This window comes from Neovison vison, chromosome 6 (assembly GCF_020171115.1).
Source record: "Neovison vison isolate M4711 chromosome 6, ASM_NN_V1, whole genome shotgun sequence".
Lineage (NCBI taxonomy): Eukaryota > Metazoa > Chordata > Mammalia > Carnivora > Mustelidae > Neogale > Neogale vison.
Genome location: NC_058096.1, coordinates 174,763,313 through 174,782,629, shown reverse-complemented (window position 1 = coordinate 174,782,629; position 19,317 = coordinate 174,763,313). Strand labels below are relative to the sequence as shown.

At 38.3% G+C, this 19,317-nt stretch overlaps 1 protein-coding gene across 5 annotated transcripts in view; it reads left to right on the top strand.

The window, feature by feature from the left end:
• Positions 1–19,317, top strand: part of GRM7 (glutamate metabotropic receptor 7) — a 902,298-nt gene that overhangs the window by 845,279 nt on the left and 37,702 nt on the right. Inside the window, exons 9-12 of one of the 5 annotated variants that reach the window (XR_006385106.1) lie at positions 1,681–1,927; positions 8,079–8,170; positions 12,694–12,816; positions 15,661–15,742. Coding sequence is in view for 4 of the 5 variants with exons in the window: in XM_044253107.1 (XP_044109042.1) it covers positions 1,681–1,927; positions 8,079–8,149 (318 nt within the window). In the remaining variant the exon portion in view is untranslated. The other 4 variants (XM_044253107.1, XM_044253108.1, XM_044253106.1 and 1 more) reach the window with 4 other exon arrangements.

The window sequence follows — 19,317 nt, the reverse complement described above, 5'->3', positions numbered from 1 at the left end:
AGGCAGAGAGAGAGGGGGACACGGACTCCCCACTGGGCAGAGAGCCCGATGTGGGGCTTGATCCCAGGACCCTGAGATCACAACCTGAGCCAAAGGCTAACCCACTGAGCCACCCAGGCACCCTGTAACTGGCCTAGTCTTGAAGCTGTAGTTGAGGGAAGCCTTGGATGGATGTTCTAAGAAGCAGAGGAAAATCATTCCATACAGAAGAAAACAAAAGTAAAGAAATATTGCATGTGTTAAAGGTTCTGTAGCTAAATGAACACGACATCTTCAAGATCTAAAGGACTGTCCATATAGATGGTGGCCTGGGGAGAAGGGTAGGGGAAAAGTGGTGGCAAATTAGTCTGAAAAAGTTGGTAGGGTATAGACCACATGGGACCTTGTAGACTCCATTAAGGATGGGGATTTTACCCTCTGATCAATGGGTTCCTAGTTATGGAACACAATGATTGAATAAATATATCATTGGATTTCCACTGACACAAAAGTTCATGGCACCTATTCATTTTTTTTATTGTAATTGAAATTTTATGAATGAACAAATATATTCATTTATTTATTGCTTTACCAGGGTATGACTAAAAAAAAACCTGTATAAATTCAGGTTCATACAACATGATCCTTTTTGAGACATACAATGTGATGATTTAATATATGTATAGTTCAAAAATGATTACCACATCAAGTTAATTAATGCGTCCATCACCTCACATTTCATATAACCTTTAGAAGACATTTCATATAACCTTTAGAAGTCATGCAAAAGGCAAACATATCTAAATATATAGGGGTGGGGCTCCAGATCACAAAAGAGGGCACTTCATAAACACAACTGGACCAAGGCAAGTTGTCTGTAGTTTTCTCCTTACTGATCTTACAACTCCCCACGCTCTTCCACCAACATCTTTTCAAGTTTATAACCAAGGCAGTGATTTAACACACTGCACAGTAAGTGAATAGTTGTTTACTGATTTTTCAAGGGAGCCAAAGGAGACAAGGACAGTTATGGAGACACCATCCACACCACAAATAATACAAATGTCAGGATGTTTTTGCCCTATTAGCAATTTGTCAACATAAAAGAGTCAGCATCACTAGATCTTGGGTCCTTGCCGTCAGTGTTTTGTAAATCAGAACTAAGCAAGAAAAGCTTACTTTTCAGGGCAACTTAACTCACTACTTTGTAGGTATGGTGAAAGTGAACAGTAATAATAATAATAATACAACAAAAGGGGCATATATTAACCTAACTTTCAAAGGTCCCAGAGTCTTTGTGTAGCAAGAAATCATGTAGTATTAATTCTTCTGTGCGTATATGGAAAATAAAAAATAACCACCCTTACTCAAGATTACAGATTTCTGTGATTTTCACATCTTTGTTCTGATCAAAAGTACTTCAACTCTGATTACCAGTATGAACTTCTATGTAGGAGACTTCTCCAGGACAGGCATGCACATGGATTTACCCAAAAGCATTCGATCAATTAATATATGCAAAAAATCTCCAGTAAATGTGCCAAGTTATTATACCAACTTCCTTTTTATTTTCTTAATGAATAGGCCCTAGAGATGCTTTCTTTCCTAGCCAAAATCATTCCTGATGTCATGTGTTAAGTATTCAGACTTCCTTTGCAGTCATTTTATTTGTAATAGTGTCTTGTGTGTTGTGTCTCCTAGCTCTACATACAAACTACCACACTTACAATCTCCATGAACCTAAGTGCGTCAGTGGCTCTGGGGATGCTATACATGCCGAAAGTGTACATCATCATTTTCCACCCTGAACTCAATGTCCAGAAGCGGAAGCGAAGCTTCAAGGCGGTAGTCACGGCAGCCACCATGTCATCGCGGCTGTCACACAAACCCAGTGACAGACCCAACGGTGAGGCAAAGACAGAACTCTGTGAAAACGTAGACCCAAACAGTAAGTAACTTTCCTTTCCTTTCGACTTCCCCTCCTACATCAAGAAGCTCTAGCAACTGTGGTATGAGTTTGCCTTTCTTTGGAGAGATACGGTGTCCATTCTTGGCTTAATGGAGTGATTTCCTGGGTGAATGCTAACCTTTGCTCTTAAGAGTTTGTCTTATTCTTGCCCGATTTCACTTTTACTCCCTGTGGGGAAAAAAAGCTTTTAGAAGTTCTGCTTCTGAAGTGTGAAATCTCCTCCTTCATTCGTCCTCATTGGTATCAAACCCTCCAATTGACAGAAACATACCCATTGGGTTGTCACCCACCTTTCTAGGTCTCCTCATGTTAGGGGAACAACTTCCCAGTAGGGAAGCTTTATTACCTGATTGAACTGTAGCAAAGTGAATAAAACTGGAATATTTAATAACTTAGGAAGCAAAACTTCTTTACACTGGAACACGAATGTAGAGAAAGTTATAATTCTTTACTAAGCAAGCTTTCTAGAAACAAGAAAACACCCAAGTATACAGGCTGAAGACCACCATGGTCGTGACATCCCCACATGGGAAAGACATTTACTGTGCCACCAGAGCAGAGTTTCATTCCATGAAAGACAGAATATTAGGGAGGAGATTAAAGGTGAAATGTCACATCTGATATGCTACATTGCATATCTGCAACCCCTGGGTAGCCTCTAGTCACCCCTGCCAATGACTCCAAAAAGATGGACATACAGATACCACTTGTATGTAAGAAAACAAGACCGCTTTAACTAGAGGTTAAACACATAGAATTCCCACTTGTCAATTTTACTAATAATATGGTGATAAGAGTGCATTTTAAATTAAAACCACTACTTCCAGGATTTGTTTTCTAGGAACGAGCTGACCAGTTCCAAATACAATGTGGCAGATTCGAGTGCTCATAATACTTTGCTTTAAAAAGTAGAGGGGGTTCAGGTCGTCCATTAAATCCTTCAAGACATTTTTCAGTTATGAACTCATTTTGTCATAGACAAAGACTTCTCACCAAGCAGAAAGGAATCCCTATTCTAAAGACTCTGAGGTAATCCTTTATACTCTGCAAGTAAGAAAGAGATCTTTGAAGAGCAGGAGGCGACAGAGTTTGTTCCTGACAAATACTGTGCTAAGATCCATGATCTTGGCTCCTCTCCATTTCTAAGCAGCTGGCTGAGTGAATATTACGAAACTCATTGAGAATATGTAGACAGGGTTACAAAGGCTTGTTAATAATATTGTGGGCTTCACTTGGACCTTTTAATAGAAAGGATTCTGGGACAAGACAAGAGGAAGGGCAAAGACCACACCGAAAGAAAGGAGAAACGGAATGAATGTATAGCCTCTGCTCTTGTGTCTTCAGAGCAAATGGTGAATTGAGAGGAGGGAAAGTGGAGAGTGAATCCTGTGGTATTTGATGTGATGTTGGAAGAGGCTCTGGGTTGAGACAGACCTGGGTTCAAATCCCAACCACTCCACTTCCCAGCTGTGTGGCTTTTAGAATCACTGAGCTATCCTAAAGCTCAGCACCTTCATGTTTAAAATGGTGATACTAATATTTATGTCATAAGTGTATCATAATGTTATGCATCTAGAAAATAATATATCAGTTGTGACTGTGCTTTTTTATTCCTTAAAAGGCAGAAAAGTACATTTTAATGTGATTGGTTATGTGGATGTGATGGTAGAGTTCAGGTCTGTATGGAGGTAGATGCAGCTGATGCCCAAAAAGAAATATTTCCATGAAAATAGATGCATAAGCATCTATTTTTATTCATACTTGTGTTGATAAATATACCTGCACATTTATACTTCTGTAGTGTTTTATTCTAGGACCCCTTGCTAGACTTGCATTTTATTAAGCCTTTATCCTAAAGACATTCCATTAAGTATTTTACATTTATATCTGAGCATGTGCGCCCATACACATGCACAGAATTTAACTAGATATGCCCAAAAATTAATAAGCAGAAAATATGGTCAAAAGTCTGTACATATTGAAAAAAAAAATGACCACATTAGAAGTTGTGAATTTGGACAATTCAGTACTTTGCTACTTAAAAATAGTTAGCTTTCAAACAACCTTTCTACTATTATTAATTTTAATGATTAATAATTTAATTTTAATTCTAATGATTAATTTTTTCCCCCAATTTATTTATTTTCAGAAAAACAGTATTCATTATTTTTTCACCACACCCAGTGCTCCATGCAAGCTGTGCCCTCTATAATACCCGCCACCTGGTACCCCAACCTCCCACCCCCCCGCCACTTCAAACCCCTCAGACTGTTTTTCAGAGTCCATAGTCTCTCATGGTTCACCTCCCCTTCCAATTTACCCAAATTCCCTACTCCTCTCTAACGCCCCTTGTCCTCCATGCTATTGGTTATGCTCCACAAATGAGTGAAACCATATGATAATTGAATCTCTCTGCTTGACTGATTTCACTCAGCATAATCTCTAATGATTAATTTTATTTTTAATGATTTAATTTTAATTATTAATTATTAATTATAATTTTATTAATTAACTATTATTAATTTAATTATAAATTGCGGCAGCTATTTTGGATGCAGTAATGGTTGTAAAATGCTAATACTAACACTAATATTGACACTAGTACTAGTACTAACACAAATACTAATAATAATATTGCATCAGCTAACCTTTGAAATAGGCATTATCCAAAGTGCTTTGTGTGCACTCTCACCCTCACAGTACATCTGTATGAGAATTGTTCTTTTAACTGAAGAAACCCAGGCTGAGTGAGATTAAGTGCCATTACCAGAATCACACATCTAGTTAGCAGTGGAGGTTGGACTGAAACCCAGGTCTGACTCCCAAATCCACGCCTACTTCTCTCTGCTGCTCTGTTCCTTAGAATGTAAGTGTCATATCATACTTCCAAAACAGAAATTACTCTTTTGGCTTCCTCAACTGATGATTTAGGTTGCATATAAGGCATATAATGATGTGTGTTTCAGACTCTTTAGTTAAATGTGCTGGGAAATGTATTATTATTGCTGTGTTGTTATAAAGATAGCTGTAACTTGAGCTCAAAGAAGGCTGCCCAGGTAGAGGCCTCATCTTACTTACTCAAAAATTTATATAACTTACCATTTATGCCAGTCATGACAACTATTCCATTTGGAATTCATTTGGTGTCTTCCCATGAAAAAGTTTTGTTGGGTTTTGTCAATGATATTTTCGTGTCTACACAGAGCAAAAATAAACATTTCAGGGGTAAAATGAAATCAAATAGAGTCCTTGTCTTATAAGCAGTCCAAAACAATTTAAAAACTCTTAGTTCATTTGGTTTTGTGTAGACACTCCCTAAAATACCATAAGTAATTTGAATAGATATTTGCCTAACCATAGGAGGAGATTCATGTACCTCCAAACATTGGCGTCTCTGTTGACCCAGCTTCCAAAGGTCTCCCTCAAAAATCGAAAGAGTTTATCCAAACAAAATCTGCCCAAAAGAACCTTCTGTAGTGGTAGAAATGTTCTAGTCACATGTGGCCAGTCAGCACTTGAAATATGGTTACTTAATTGAGGAAAAAATGTTGTTTTTTTGAAATAATTTCATTCAAAATAGCCATCTGTGTTTGTGGCTACTCTATGAGAAAGCTCATCTCTAGAAATTCATATGTCTTAATAGGCAAAGACTTTATCTAGGGCACGTATTGGAAATGCCTCCCAAAGTTTTAGTAATGATGGTGACCAGGGATAAAGTCAGCTTAAAGGGATGAAACATTTGAGATGAGACAAAAATACAAGTAGTTATTTCAAATGATCCAGAAGAGCATCTAATCCAGAAATAGTAGTATTCTAGATAGTCATTTTATTTGGAAAATCAGCCCTGAGTAATGCAAAACTCAGGCAAAGAGCAGTAATGAAAAATTCAATTCATGAAAATAAACAGTAAGACTACCTGATGTGAGGGAATATTACTATATTCTATTTATACCAAATATGGCTCAAGTATTCTCAAATTCCTGAACTTCGGTAGCAGAAACAAAGGAATTATTTGCTGAAATTAAGCTATCTGGTGAAAAAAGAAACAAAAGCACATACCATGTACTCGGAAAAGCAATGTGTCTTTCCAAAGGGAAAATTCTGTACGCTGTTCTCTGAGGAAGGGTATCTGAGAGGAAGTTGGGTTTATAGGATGAGCTCGAAGTAATAATGAAACACCAGTGTCCCCTTATTCGTTGTTGCTCTAAACACTTAGTCTCAATGTATTTCAACCTTGAGTGTTCTCGTTTTTAACAGCTCTGCTCCATCATTGCAGCTTGCCATCTGGTGCATGCATGCTTCTACTCATCCACTGCAACTACATGTCCACATAATAGTGAATTTGCTTGTTGGCTTACTATGAGCAGAAATTACAACTGCCCCAGCACTGCCTGAGTTTTCCCCCAGGAAGCTCAGTTTTCCTCTTGGGTTGCTTCTTCTGTCAAAATGTCATTGCTTAAAAGAAAAACTTCTGTGTGGAATGCACAAAAAGTAAATCTTAAAATTTTAACATATCTGTACACTACTACTACTGGCATTAGATATTCAGCATTGGGCAAATGCTAGTTGGCTTCTGTATTGGGATTGAAAAAACAGTAGGATTTCTAAGGGCTTAGCTCAGCTACTTGTTGAATTATTATGTATACAAACAAGATTTCTATTGCTAGAGGATCAGAAGAGCCTGGCCTACTTCAGATAGCTTTAGATCTGGCCACCATGATGCCTTCTCAACATTCCTTTCTAAGAAGAAGGGCACCGCGAGCTCTGGTTCTCGCATCTGCATCCTGAATTCAGCACGTTTCCCCACACTTTCTATTGCTGACTTGGTAGATGGCTGTTCATGGCAAACGTGTAGATGCCAAATAAATAAGAGGACCTGTTGTGCTTGGGACATGGTTTATCGATGGCCACTAGGACCCTTTTCCAGTTGGATGAACGGTATTAACTGAGGCAGTATGTCTTTATTGGGATGGGTGGATAAAAACTGCTGCCTTCCTCAGCTGGACTGGTTAGAAACAGAAGATATTCTTTCAATTATCTTCAGGCCAGATGCTCTCCTTGTCAAGAATCGTAGCGCATAGCGATGAGTAGCCCTAAGTTGCCTTTGTCCTAAACTACGATCCATTTTCTAAGCCCATGTCCCCAGGTAGTGCAGACAAAGTCCTCAAATACCTGCAGGGTTGCAGATAGCTTGGACTCTAAAAGGTCAGTAGCAACTAGAGATATCAGGCAGGTGGACAGCTTGGGTCCCCCTTTCTAGGATGTGGGAATGTATGGTTAACTGACTGACATAGAGGCTAAACCTACACTAGACCTGTGAATACACTGTATGATGAAGCATAGTTTAGAAGAATAATTTGTACCTAAAATAGAAAATCTAAAATAAGATATTTTAAATATAAGTTTGTATTCTGATGCTGGGTTGGGTTTTTTTTTTTTTCATTTTTTACTACCATTTTTGCACCTACTATAAGGAAAACATACATGAAAACTTGTGCTGTTCTCAAAGAAGGTAATTATTACATAAAATAGTTGAACTGTTAACGTAAGAAGACATTTGATTAAAAATATATATATATGTATATATTGCTGGAAAATGGATGTAGTTACCAAACCTACATAAGTAATGATGCCTAGAAAACTCTGGAACACGCTCCTGTGCTGTGTTAATTTGTTATGGTTTTTGTTTTGTTTTGCTTCTTCATTTATTTGGATCTCTAACATTCTCAACATTATGCTATTTGTTTCATCCTGCCAGACTAACCATACAAGCTGGTCAGCATGGCTGGACTAGGCTAAGGAGGGGGAAAAAAAGGGGGGGATGGCAAAAGGAAGAAAGGAAAGTTCTGACCAGATAGATAACTTATTTGGGACCTGGTTCCCTCAACTGCTACAGCTCAAGCAACTAAAACCCGATTGCCTTAAATCAAGAGGCACCAACACTCCCATGTTCAGAGGTACCTGAATTGTGGTGAACTGGTCTACCAAAGGCTATTGAACGCACTGAAAGAGTGAGCATATTTTCTATGGTCTCTATCGCAGCCTCTTCTCCAAAAGGGAAAAAATAAAATAAAGGAATATTGTGTGTACATTTATTTTATACATACCTATATATTTACTTTTCCTGTAGACTGTATACCACCAGTAAGAAAGAGTGTACAAAAGTCTGTTACTTGGTACACTATCCCACCAACAGTATAGCTTTTGCCTGCTTTCTAAAAGGTAAGAAACAATCTAATTTTTATTTATTTGTATGTTCTTGTCTCTACTGAGAAAAGAAGTGTTTCTATGAAAACTGTGCATGATTACCTGTAAATCTATTTACTTGACAAAACGTGTTTTCAAAGATGATCTGTTTGCTAAGCATAGTGCAGACAGCTGCTATGGGCCACATGCTTGGTTTCTTTTCTGGAGAACATGCATGTGGGTGTGTGTACATTTGTCTTCTCTAATCAGGTAGCTGACAGTGGTGGAGTTGGTGTGGGTCACTCTGGTATTTGGGCTACTTTAAAATGACCGATGGTGAGAGATTATTTTTAAATGTATGTTGTCTTGTTCTGGTTTTAGAAGGCAATGTGGAAACTTACAGGGAACAAGGCGGGGGGTATGTTTTACAAGCCTAGCAAAAATATTTGTTCAGCTTTATTTCTAGTAAATATATTCCCAGTAATGTATTCATTCAAAAAACAATGAAACCCAAAAAAGTCTCGGTCCCTTCTTCACAATAAAGAAATAGAAAAGGCCATGCTAGGTGGGCTAGAAGTCTGTTGAAGATGAACTGTGCCTCATAGCTCTGTCTTAGAGAAACAGAACGAACCCCAGTCACGTCACGGAGCAAGGAAATTTTCAATGAAGGGCATCAAGAATCTATAATGAGTTTAAACATTAGTCAAACCCAGGAATTACCAATAAATACCAAATATATTCAAACAAATAACTAAGGAGAAATGGTGAATGGTGTGATGTGTGAACTGGGCATGGGAATGAGCAGACATAAGAATAATCATTGATTCTTCACTGATGTTTATTATTTGGGGTGCTCACTAAAAGGTATATGCTGTGTATGAATTTATTATTATTGTTACTCATTATTATTATTACTACCTTCCTCCTTTAGCCTATACAATAGTATAAAACTGTGGGAAAGAACCCTTGTGTTGACAAGCATCCCTCTCCAGCTGAATGTCAAAGTATTCCAAACTGTAGGAAAATAGTGGAAAACATGGTATAGAGTTATTAAAATTATGTGGTGGTTGTGAATAAAAGGTTGCCTTTTGATTCCCTTTAAATCTGCTATTGTGCTTAGAAAATAGAAAAACCTATCTGTAGAAAGATTCCAAGAGAGAGTGGAGAGGTCCTGCCATGGGAGGGGGAAATACTGCTTCCTAACCTGGGCTAGTATTCCTCTTTTCTATGTTGTTAGCATGGAACTTTTATCAGATCAATTGCTGTGTGTTTGTGTGTGTGTTTTAATCCATTTATATTATATTTCCTGTTGATTTTTAGGTAGGTGCCTCCAACTCAGTCTTTCATTTGGGATATACTGTTCACACACTTATGTCCTTTTTCTATATCAAAATGATCTGTCCTAGTTTTTAAATAGGGCATTCTTTTCTCCCAGCAAATATATAACGGTATTCCACTGAGATTTCAAGTTTTTGTACTCCAAGGGCTTGTCAAAACACTGCAGCTCATCACTTGAATCATCCTTTTACATGAAACTCTCTGAGAATAAAAAAGAGGGCATTTTCCCTGGGTAAATATGATAGATTTAATCTCAATCCATTAAAAATTCTCTTTAGCTCCATTCTAAGTTGATGCCTTTTGGGTTAAAGGATGCAAGATGAAAATGTTCTAAGTCAATTTTTCAGTTAAAAAATACTTGTAGGATGTGCTGTTTCAAAATAACTTTTGGCTAGGATTTTCCTGTTTCAAAGATCTTGACTGGGTGCTCTCCTTTTCTGCCAATGGGAAGGTGGCTTTCCAAGTTAATGACAATGATCTTATTAAAAAATAATTGGGAAATAGGTCCAAGTTACATTTACTCAGAGAGGGGAGTGATTTACCTTGTTCGGGTGACAGTAAGACAGGACAACTCTTGAACAAGGAAGGAAGGCGTGTAAAGTTGTGCGTTCAAATCCACTACTATGTCGTGTGTAGGCAGACAAAACAGTAATGGGAAATTTGTAGATTTGAGTGAACTTCTGTACTCCTGAGCTAGTAAGAAATTCAGTCTCAGCCACCACGCCCCAACAAAGGTGGAATCTACAAAGCAGACCAAGCACCTACTTGTACAGGTTGAAGGAAGCAAGTTCAAATTCAGGGAGAACAGACCCAACCCGGTTTGAAAATGCACTCCACCTCCTGACTCCGTTGAACAGCTCTGTCTCATAGTCGCCCCAGGCCAGACATCAACTGGATCAGCACTGCCTGCCGGCTCTTGTCTGAATGTTTGTAGATTTTAAAACTCTGCAGAGGGTTATCAATCTAATGACATTTGTGTTAAAATGCAATTAAGCAACAAAAACACAATCAGTCTAGAGTCATTGCCAGGTCAGCAAACAGGTTGCTTTATTAGGAGGTAAATTTTCACACTACAGGACGGTCTTCTCATTTTAAAACTTGAACAGTTTAATTCAGCCTCACAAGTAATAGCCGTGAGTCTTATTTTTATAAGGTACAGTCTTCCTAGCAGGCACATTGGTTATAATATTATTGACATTTTACTAATTTATCAAACAATATTGTAAAAAAATCAATAATCTCATCTCTTATAATTACTATAATGGGGTTATCTTATATTTTAAAGCTTTGCAGAACTGGGTAAGCCACGTTTTTGTATCATACTGAGACTCTCCCTAGTCCTTAACATTCAGTGTGATATTTCTGTGCTAACTGGAAACTCTGTCAATTTAAAATCCATCTTGAAACACTCTGTAAGTATAGCATAGCACAGAATATATGTTACCTGACCTTTGACATAGAATCACCTTAGAAATAAATGCAGCTATAAATCTTGTTGGCCTATTTCTTTCTACCTAAGAGCTCCGTGAAACACCATTATTTCTCTCATTGGGGTTTGATATCTCAGCATCCTCAAAAAAACAGTATTTGCCACCTCGGTTCTACAACTTCAGTTCCACGTAAGGAACAGGATGAAAGTTTACATGGCTGGAATTTGCACTCTTTCTTATCATTAAAGAAACATATGCGTTGTACCCCAAAGCCATGACAATTACATTTTACATTTTATCACAGCACTATGCTATCTGGGCAGGCTTTATGAACTCTTTCTGAACTTAAGTTGGGTCCATCAAAGACGTGTTTGTCAAGCACCACTCCTTTGGGCCAGCCCTGAACTGACTAGGAATTGGGGACAGAAGTGAACAATACCCACAGGGAGCCCAGATCTTATGGAAGACTCAGAGGAAAGGAATTAGAGTTCAAAGTGACAAGAGTAGGTCTTAGACGAGGTCTGTACCAGGTGCTAGCAAGCTGCAGGTGGACAGTATTACCCAGCAGGTTTTGTTCGAGCTGGTCTTAAAAGATGCAGGGCTCCAGGCAAGCATAAAGGAAAGACACTCAAGGCAGAAAACAAGTATGCACAAAGAGCCAGACGCACAAAAGGATATGGTGTATGCTGGGATTAGAAAGCAGTTCTGTGAGGCTCAAGTATTGTGTTTTGATGCAGATAGTTGTAGGGGATGACATGCAGGAAAGTGGCCTGTGTGTAGAAGGACGGAGTCACCTTTATCTCTGTGCCTTTTGCACAGGGTATGGAAAATACTAGGTTCTCAGAAAATGTGCATGAGATGATTGGAGTATATATCATACTTCACAAACCGAGGCCTCCTAACCTTACCTAGGACACAGTATATACACATTAAATATTAAGTATTTATTAATAATAAGAAAATACTGCATCTACAGACTGTGCAAGTGGAGTTATAGTCTTCCAGATAAAACCTCTAAAAATTGCAGACTGCCTTGAAAAGGCAATTTTTTGACTGTGATGTCACAGGTTTCAAAACTATGTTGTGGTTCTTACATAAAACTCTTAAAACTGATGGTCAGTACTACATCTGCACATAGGTAATTAACCAGAGTCTCTTTTGATGAGCTAACCCTGTGTATAAAATCAACAAGAGTTTCATGCCGATTTCTTTCCTTTTATGGCCTATGGATATTTACTCTATTTGTCTTTCAAAGGACGTGTGAACTTCAGAATTACCCCTGGAAATGGATCCTGTGCAGATTTAAGTGGTTAGAGCTTCTAATTTGGTAAAAACAAAAACATAATCAATTTGGTAGTTTTCTGATTATTAAGTACCTTTTTTTTTTTTTTAAAGAAACTGGCGTTTAGAACAGATTTTGTCTTTTGGGCCCCAAGTATCATTTGCATTTAAAAAGAAAACAGTGTGTATCCTAAACCAAACTCAGTTAATCTCTACAATCTTTCTTCTTCCCAATTACTGTGAATGCACATCCTCTCAGGACACAAGTGATGCTGACTCTTATTTCTGCCTCCTAAAGACATGTCTCAGCTTCGCAGAGTTGTTTTTTTTTTTTTTTCTTTTGTTGTTTTTGGCTGTACAATGGAACTTGGATGCATTTTAAATTAACTTTCTCTAGGAATCAAAGGTAATCATTATTTCTCTTTATGATCCACATGAATATTCTCATTTTTTTTTCTTTTCAAGTTTAAGATTAGTTTTCAATGCCGTTATATCTCTGCCTTCTTTCAGAGTTAACCTCCAAGGACCCCAGCTTGCACTAAGAGGATTGAGGAAATTTGTCCACAGCCTGTTCTTGCTGAGCTGACTCAAACCCTTTGAAGAACACGATATGAATCAGCAACCCCACTTCCCGTAAGTGTTGGTCCAAGTATTAGCTATGACCTTGAGCATGCTGTTGCTTTTCTCTGGCCAAGAATAAGGAAAACTGCACCAAGTTTCTGCACCGATATTTGAGGTAGCATAAGCTTGATCGCCTCATGGCCTTCTGGGATCCTAGATAAGTCCTGTCCTATGTGATCGTCGGTTTCCCCTTGTAGAAGACGGGAGCATGCTTTTCTCCAGGGGGATACCATGAAGAGAGCCTGGCATCCTATAAATAAAAGCCTTCCTCTATAAAAGCTATGCATATATGAGGTAGCATCTTTAGTCCCTGCCCATCTTTTTATTTTATTTCAATTGGCTTTGCTTTCTCCTCCTTTTCATGGTTACATTTTTTGTTTCCATAAACCATCCAACTTGGAAAAAATGACCTCTAGATTGCCAGTGAAGTCAGACAACCTTTTCTCTAGGTACGACAAGCTCTGTTTCCAAGATGGGTCACTTTGGTCTTTTGATGGGTCAGTGATAGTCTTTCAGCTTGGTGAAATTGACAGGGAGGGCTATCAGTCACTCAGCAAGGCTGCTGTGGGACCGATAGGCTCAGACTGCCTGATACATGAACCACTCCATATGATTAACTTCGACAGGTAACTCCATGCTGGCTCGCAAGTTGAAGAGCATTTTAAGTACAAATAATCATTCTGGGATATGTCTTGAGTGACAGAATAATGACTGAGTGGAACAGAGTCCCTTAATCTTTGCTTGTGAAAACACATTTTGTTTCCTTTCAAGGCCAGGATACTACGACGAAATCAATTAACAAAACCCCTCAGAGATCTTTGTTGATACTTTGAAGCTTGGTATTTATCAAGCTTATATCAAATATAGAACTTCCTTGAAGGGCTAGGCTCATTTATCTCAGTCTTCAAAGGACCTCACATAATTAGTAATAATAATACTATCATTTCTGATGAGGATAGTAACCGGACCATTTTATCCCTATTGCTACAAACTTACAAAGTGCTCAACCATCCATTGAGACAGGACTTATTGTCCCCACTTAATATATGGAGAAACTGAGGCTCAGAGCAAGGCAGCACAGTGCCCAGTGGCACAGTGCATGTCTGAACACGGGCTTCTGGCCAGAGTCCCGTTTAATCAACATTTCTAAAATTAAATAGGGTGGAACAAAACACTTCAGTCTACATAATCTATCTCATCAACATTTATTGCTCTCATCAGTTGATTCTAAAAGCCCTCAAGGGCCTCAAGATAGAAAGCATAATGAGTTCAGGGCCACTTTGAAATGAGAAGGGCCCACTTTCGTTTTTTTTCTTCTTGGACAGTACTGCAAATGATAAGACAATTTGGTGTTGTTTTACCTATTCTTGGATTCTTAGGGTGGTCTGAAAAATTAAAGACTGTAGCTTTTGCCTCCAAGAACATGGTCTTCCAGAGTTGAAAATGTTAACTCTTGAGAACTCATTGAAATGCACTGAATAACACACTCAAGGCCTAGTGGTCCTCCCAGGCTGTGAATGCGGGTCTGTAAGAGTTAAAATCTCACGTCATCAGATAATGATGGCTGCAAGCAGACTCCACCTCTGCATTCAGTGCTATGTAAACTTCAGCAAGTGAAATTAAGCTTAGAAAAGGATTTGCTCACATTAAAAAAAATGGCACTTCCCTGGCACAAACATGTGGAAAGCTAATTCCCACCATAGTTTCATCACCTCCTCCTTCTCTGTCTGCTTTTGCCAGAGTGAAGCTCTATAAAGAAACTGGTCACTGGACTCATTATCAACTGCGTTAGCTGAAAATTCGATTAAGCTGGCCTCCCAGGGTTAGCATGAAAAATTCTAGATTTTTATTCTAGGAACTTAATTTCTCTTTTCCTCATTTTGGCCATGTTTGCAAATTTCATTTGCATTTTAATTTGCAGTGGTTTGCCAAAGTCCAGACTAAGACTTTAGCTGTTGTTTCTATTCAGGTGAAAAGTGCAACCACAAGTGGCCATCTGCATGGGCATACAGTCAGGCAATTGCCCAAGGCAAGTATAATTTTGCATTTTTCTAAGTATCCTGAGCAAGCTTTACTACTCAACCCACCAAGGAATGTGATGAAGAGACCCTCTCTAATTTCCAGGACAAGCTAGCCATCAGTGGTCCTCCTCATATACAGCAATATTCCAAAATCAATATTCCAAAATCAAGGAGAAACGACACCAAAGGAAACTTTAGACTTTAGCCCATTAGAACCATTTCTAGGGACTTTTTTTTTTAGGAAAGACATCAACACCAGCAAATGGGGAGAGAGATTTCTACTGTGATCTACTTTGATGTGACCCTTTCAAAGGCAGTTCCTCCCTGGGTATTGGGTTCTCATTCCATCCTGGGTAAAGTGACAAGTATGAGAGTATCAGTAGGGTCTCCTACTTGACTCCCCTACAAAGTAAAAGAAAGTGAAATAGGATCAGTGTGTGAGACCCTGCCATTTCTGCCAAGTGGACAAAATGCTCACCCTTTAAAAAAGATCATCTGTGCCTCAGTTTCCTCATATGTAAAATATAACCTTTTAGTTTTCATAGTTGTGAAAAACTACATAAAAGAGAATAGAGTTTGGGGGCATCTGGGTGGCTCAGTTGGTTAAGCATCCGACGCTTGATCTCAGCTCAGCTCTTGATCTTAGGGTTGTGAGTTCAAGGCTCTACTTCAAAAAAAAAAAAAAAAAGAAAGAAAGAAAGAAAAAAGGAAAGGAAAGGAAAGAAAAGAAAAGAGTTTGGCAAGTTTGGGACAATAATCATTCAAATGTTAGCCATCAGTGTTGTTATTAGGTCCCCTAACATTAACTGAATTTTTCTATTTGTGTTTCCTCTAGGAAAGAATTTGGAGATTCCAATCTGATCCTTTTCCATGTGATCTCTTGTACCCATTCCATTTTTGTACCACACATAATAAAGTTTGAGAGTGTCAAGTAATCCATCTGTATCTGAGTTTTGTCTGGAAAGACTTGCAGGATTTTCAGATTGAAATATCAATACATCTCCGGTCTTGTCTTTGACCTGTTTAGTATTGATCATTTCTGGAGCAACGGTGTCTTAAAGCCTAAAGTTCACTGCGCTATCAAGAGAGAAACTGGGAAGCCACATTTAAACACACTTTGCTTCTGTTTAATTTCATAACACAGCACATATTTCCTTCCCATAAATACATTCAACACGGTCACCACCATGGCAATGTTACATTAAAATATTACTGTTAGTACTAAGATATTTAAGGAAATACCAAGGATCAATTTAAAAATTCTATTTATGGCAGAAAATCTGCCAAGAAGAAATCTTTTGAAATGAATTTCAGTTTATACTTCAGTCTAATTTATATCTTTTGTTCCCTACCCCTGGTGCTCATCAAAATGTCACAAAATTCCCCAGGGTTCTGACACACATCCAGGTTTAGAACTTTTCTTTCTTTTTTTTTTTTTTCCCTCTTTAAACTCTGCCTGATAACACATAAAATATGGTGTTGATGTGATGGTGATCATTTATACAGCTGAGTGTTTTCCAGAATATTAAAATGACTGATTAAAAAAAAAAATACTCAGGTTTGTCACACACATGTCATCGACCATGTTCCCAGGAAATCATCTCTAGCTATCTGCTAGCACTGTGAGAAGCTATTTCAAGGTCTCCTCTCGAGAGAGTCTGCCAGACTGTTGCTCCAAACTAAATAAAGATGAAGCCAATTGCTGAGCTCTATTACCGGAGCCGGAAAACATAGCACCATCTTTGTTTAAGGCTGATTCTCCATGACAACCCCAGATAAGAAGCTGTGTTAGTGTTTTTTGTTCCTGAACGGGGCCACAGTTCATGGCCTTCTGTAGGCACAGTGAGGTAACACATCTTTATGCAACAATTCTAAGCTACTCAGTAGGTCACCTCTGAATTTAATTACCCCAAAAGTTTTCAAAGAGATGAAATATTTTAAAGTTTCATTGATGCTTTTCTGCCCAACCAGGTAACAAAAAAGATGGGGATAACCATTGTTTCAATTACCACTGGTGTTAATGAATTCAATGTGATCTTAAAAAAAGGCAGCCTGGTGCACAGGTTAAAAATGAGGGTGCCAAACTCTTACTCCTGGACGCCCGATCCAACTGTACCCTGTTCTAGATCACAATGTAGGGGCCTTGCTTACTCTCTGTGCATCAATTTCTTGCCTACAAAAAGGGTGTAATATTAGTGACTACCTCATCAGGTTGTGATTAGGCTTAGTGCGTATAATATGCTTAATACACTGATTGATATATAATATTATACTCCATAACTATGTTATTCTTTTTATGAATATCACCAACTAAGTGACAGCTGATTGGTTCCTACGATAGCCACTACTCGCACAGAGCTATGTATGCTAATTAGAATGAAAGAAATTCACTTCGTTCTTCTGTTGTACTGGTCACCTTCCAAGTGCTCAGTGGGCACACATAGCTAATGACTACCATATTGGATGGCAAAGATACAAAATACTGCCATCATCACTTAAAGATCTCCCTTGGATAGTGCTCTGGACTGTAACCTAGAGAAGGTAAAAAGGAGCATAGGAACATCGTTTATATAAGTGATATCATTTGTTCTTAGCACTTTCCACTGATTATGAAAATAGTCTCAAGACTCTCTCTGAAAGCACTGGAATCCATTTTTGTGCAGCATCTGGTAAAGAGTGGTTTACATTGTGGAATATACACTAAATACTGTGAAGAAAAACAACAAAATTCCCATAACCAGCTTTCTCTCAGGTGGGAAAGTTTCCCATTCTTTTATAATGTTCTGTATTTATTGATTCTCTAGCTGCACATAATTCTTGAAAATCAAGCTCGGTGGCAACTCTGTAGTCATCACATGTTTTGGTGGAGAGGATGATTTTCTTCATTGCCACCCAAATGGAAGCAATGTACATATTTGTCTTGCCACACCAATGTTGCTCCACAGCGGAAATGTCAACTTAAGTATTCAAGGATGTGAGCACAGGCCTTCACCCAATCTCAAATAGCACATTTCCAGACACTTTTCACTTGTGATTACCCAACTTTGCAATGCTGGTGTTGGCTGAGAAATGATTGTTCTTTCCCATCAGAGTCAGAATGGCATGGCCTAGGATTGATTTGTCCCACACATTGATACTTGATTTGGCCTATGCATTGGTTAGTCCTTGGAAACAGTGCCTGGCAGGTGCTTTGTGAATGTTTGAGAATAAGGAAAAAATACAAGTGAAAAAATGAAGATTTCTATCATTTTCAACAAGAAGACGTTATATGTGAAGGAGGAACAGTTAGTGATGTTATGCATGTCTGAAGGAGTCTCTGCTATCAGTTTATATTCCAGAGAACTTTTACTGAAAAACTATCACAGAACGCTAGGAACAAGAGCCCATGCAATATACTAAATCCCAGAGCAGCTCTAGCAAATGAAGAGAGGCCTCTCCTAGCTTCTCGGATGCTCATTCCCGAACTTCGGATATAAAATGGCTGCATAAGGGACAGGAAAAACAAAAAGTGCCTCTGTTTCTGAACTTTCCAGACAAACTATATATTGTCTAATGGAAAAAAAGAAAAAAAAAAACCCACTATTGATTATACTGATTTCTAAATATTGTTTGCAGAACAGTATAATGAGTCAATGTTCCAGAAGTACAGGAAAAGATAAAAAGAAAAATTCACAGAATTTTTAAAAATTGCATCATCATCAATTAACTGTGACAAGCAACTACCCTGTATATAACATTTTATAGTTTTATTTTGCCCTGTGCTTGCACATACAGCATCTATAGACATACAACCTACAGCTCATGGGGGTGAAGGACATCATCCTCGCTATTTTTTACGAGGTAGCTTTGGAAGCCATTCTGACACCATTTTACATACACCTATCACTCTTTTAAAGAGTTGAAATATCTTTAGACTAACAAGTGAGTTTTTAAGCCAGAGCAGAAGGGCCAAAAATCCCTCATTATAGAAGATTCCTTTTTATAGCACAGTCTGGAAAACAAACACAGCAACAACAACAACAACAACAAAAGCCTCTCTTTCCTTCCACCTGTAGAAGATCATCAGCAATGAGTAGCCACTGGTCACCTTTTCTATGGAAAGGTAAACAGCTCAAGCCAGAATTGGAAATAAAGATAGACAGTTTTAGGAGTAATGAATCATTAATACCAGATAACAGCTTAAGCTGGATATGTCTCCGAGGCTAGGAGGTTGGCAAGGCTAGAGAGGAGTGTGTTGTGTCTGACGGGAGGGAGGAGGATTCTGTCTTGAATTTCATTTAGCTTACGCTGAGTGGGTTATAAAGACAATGCATATGTCCCCATTTAAATTCAAGCTTCTTTTTTATAAGCTTCTGAAGCTTACTAAAGAGGTTAAACCAAGTCTGAAAAGAAAGATAAGTTTACTATTTCTTTTGTCTACTAGTCTTCTTGTCAACAGATCCTGACCCCAAACCAACCGACATGATTTATGGAATATTTACTATTGTTAGGG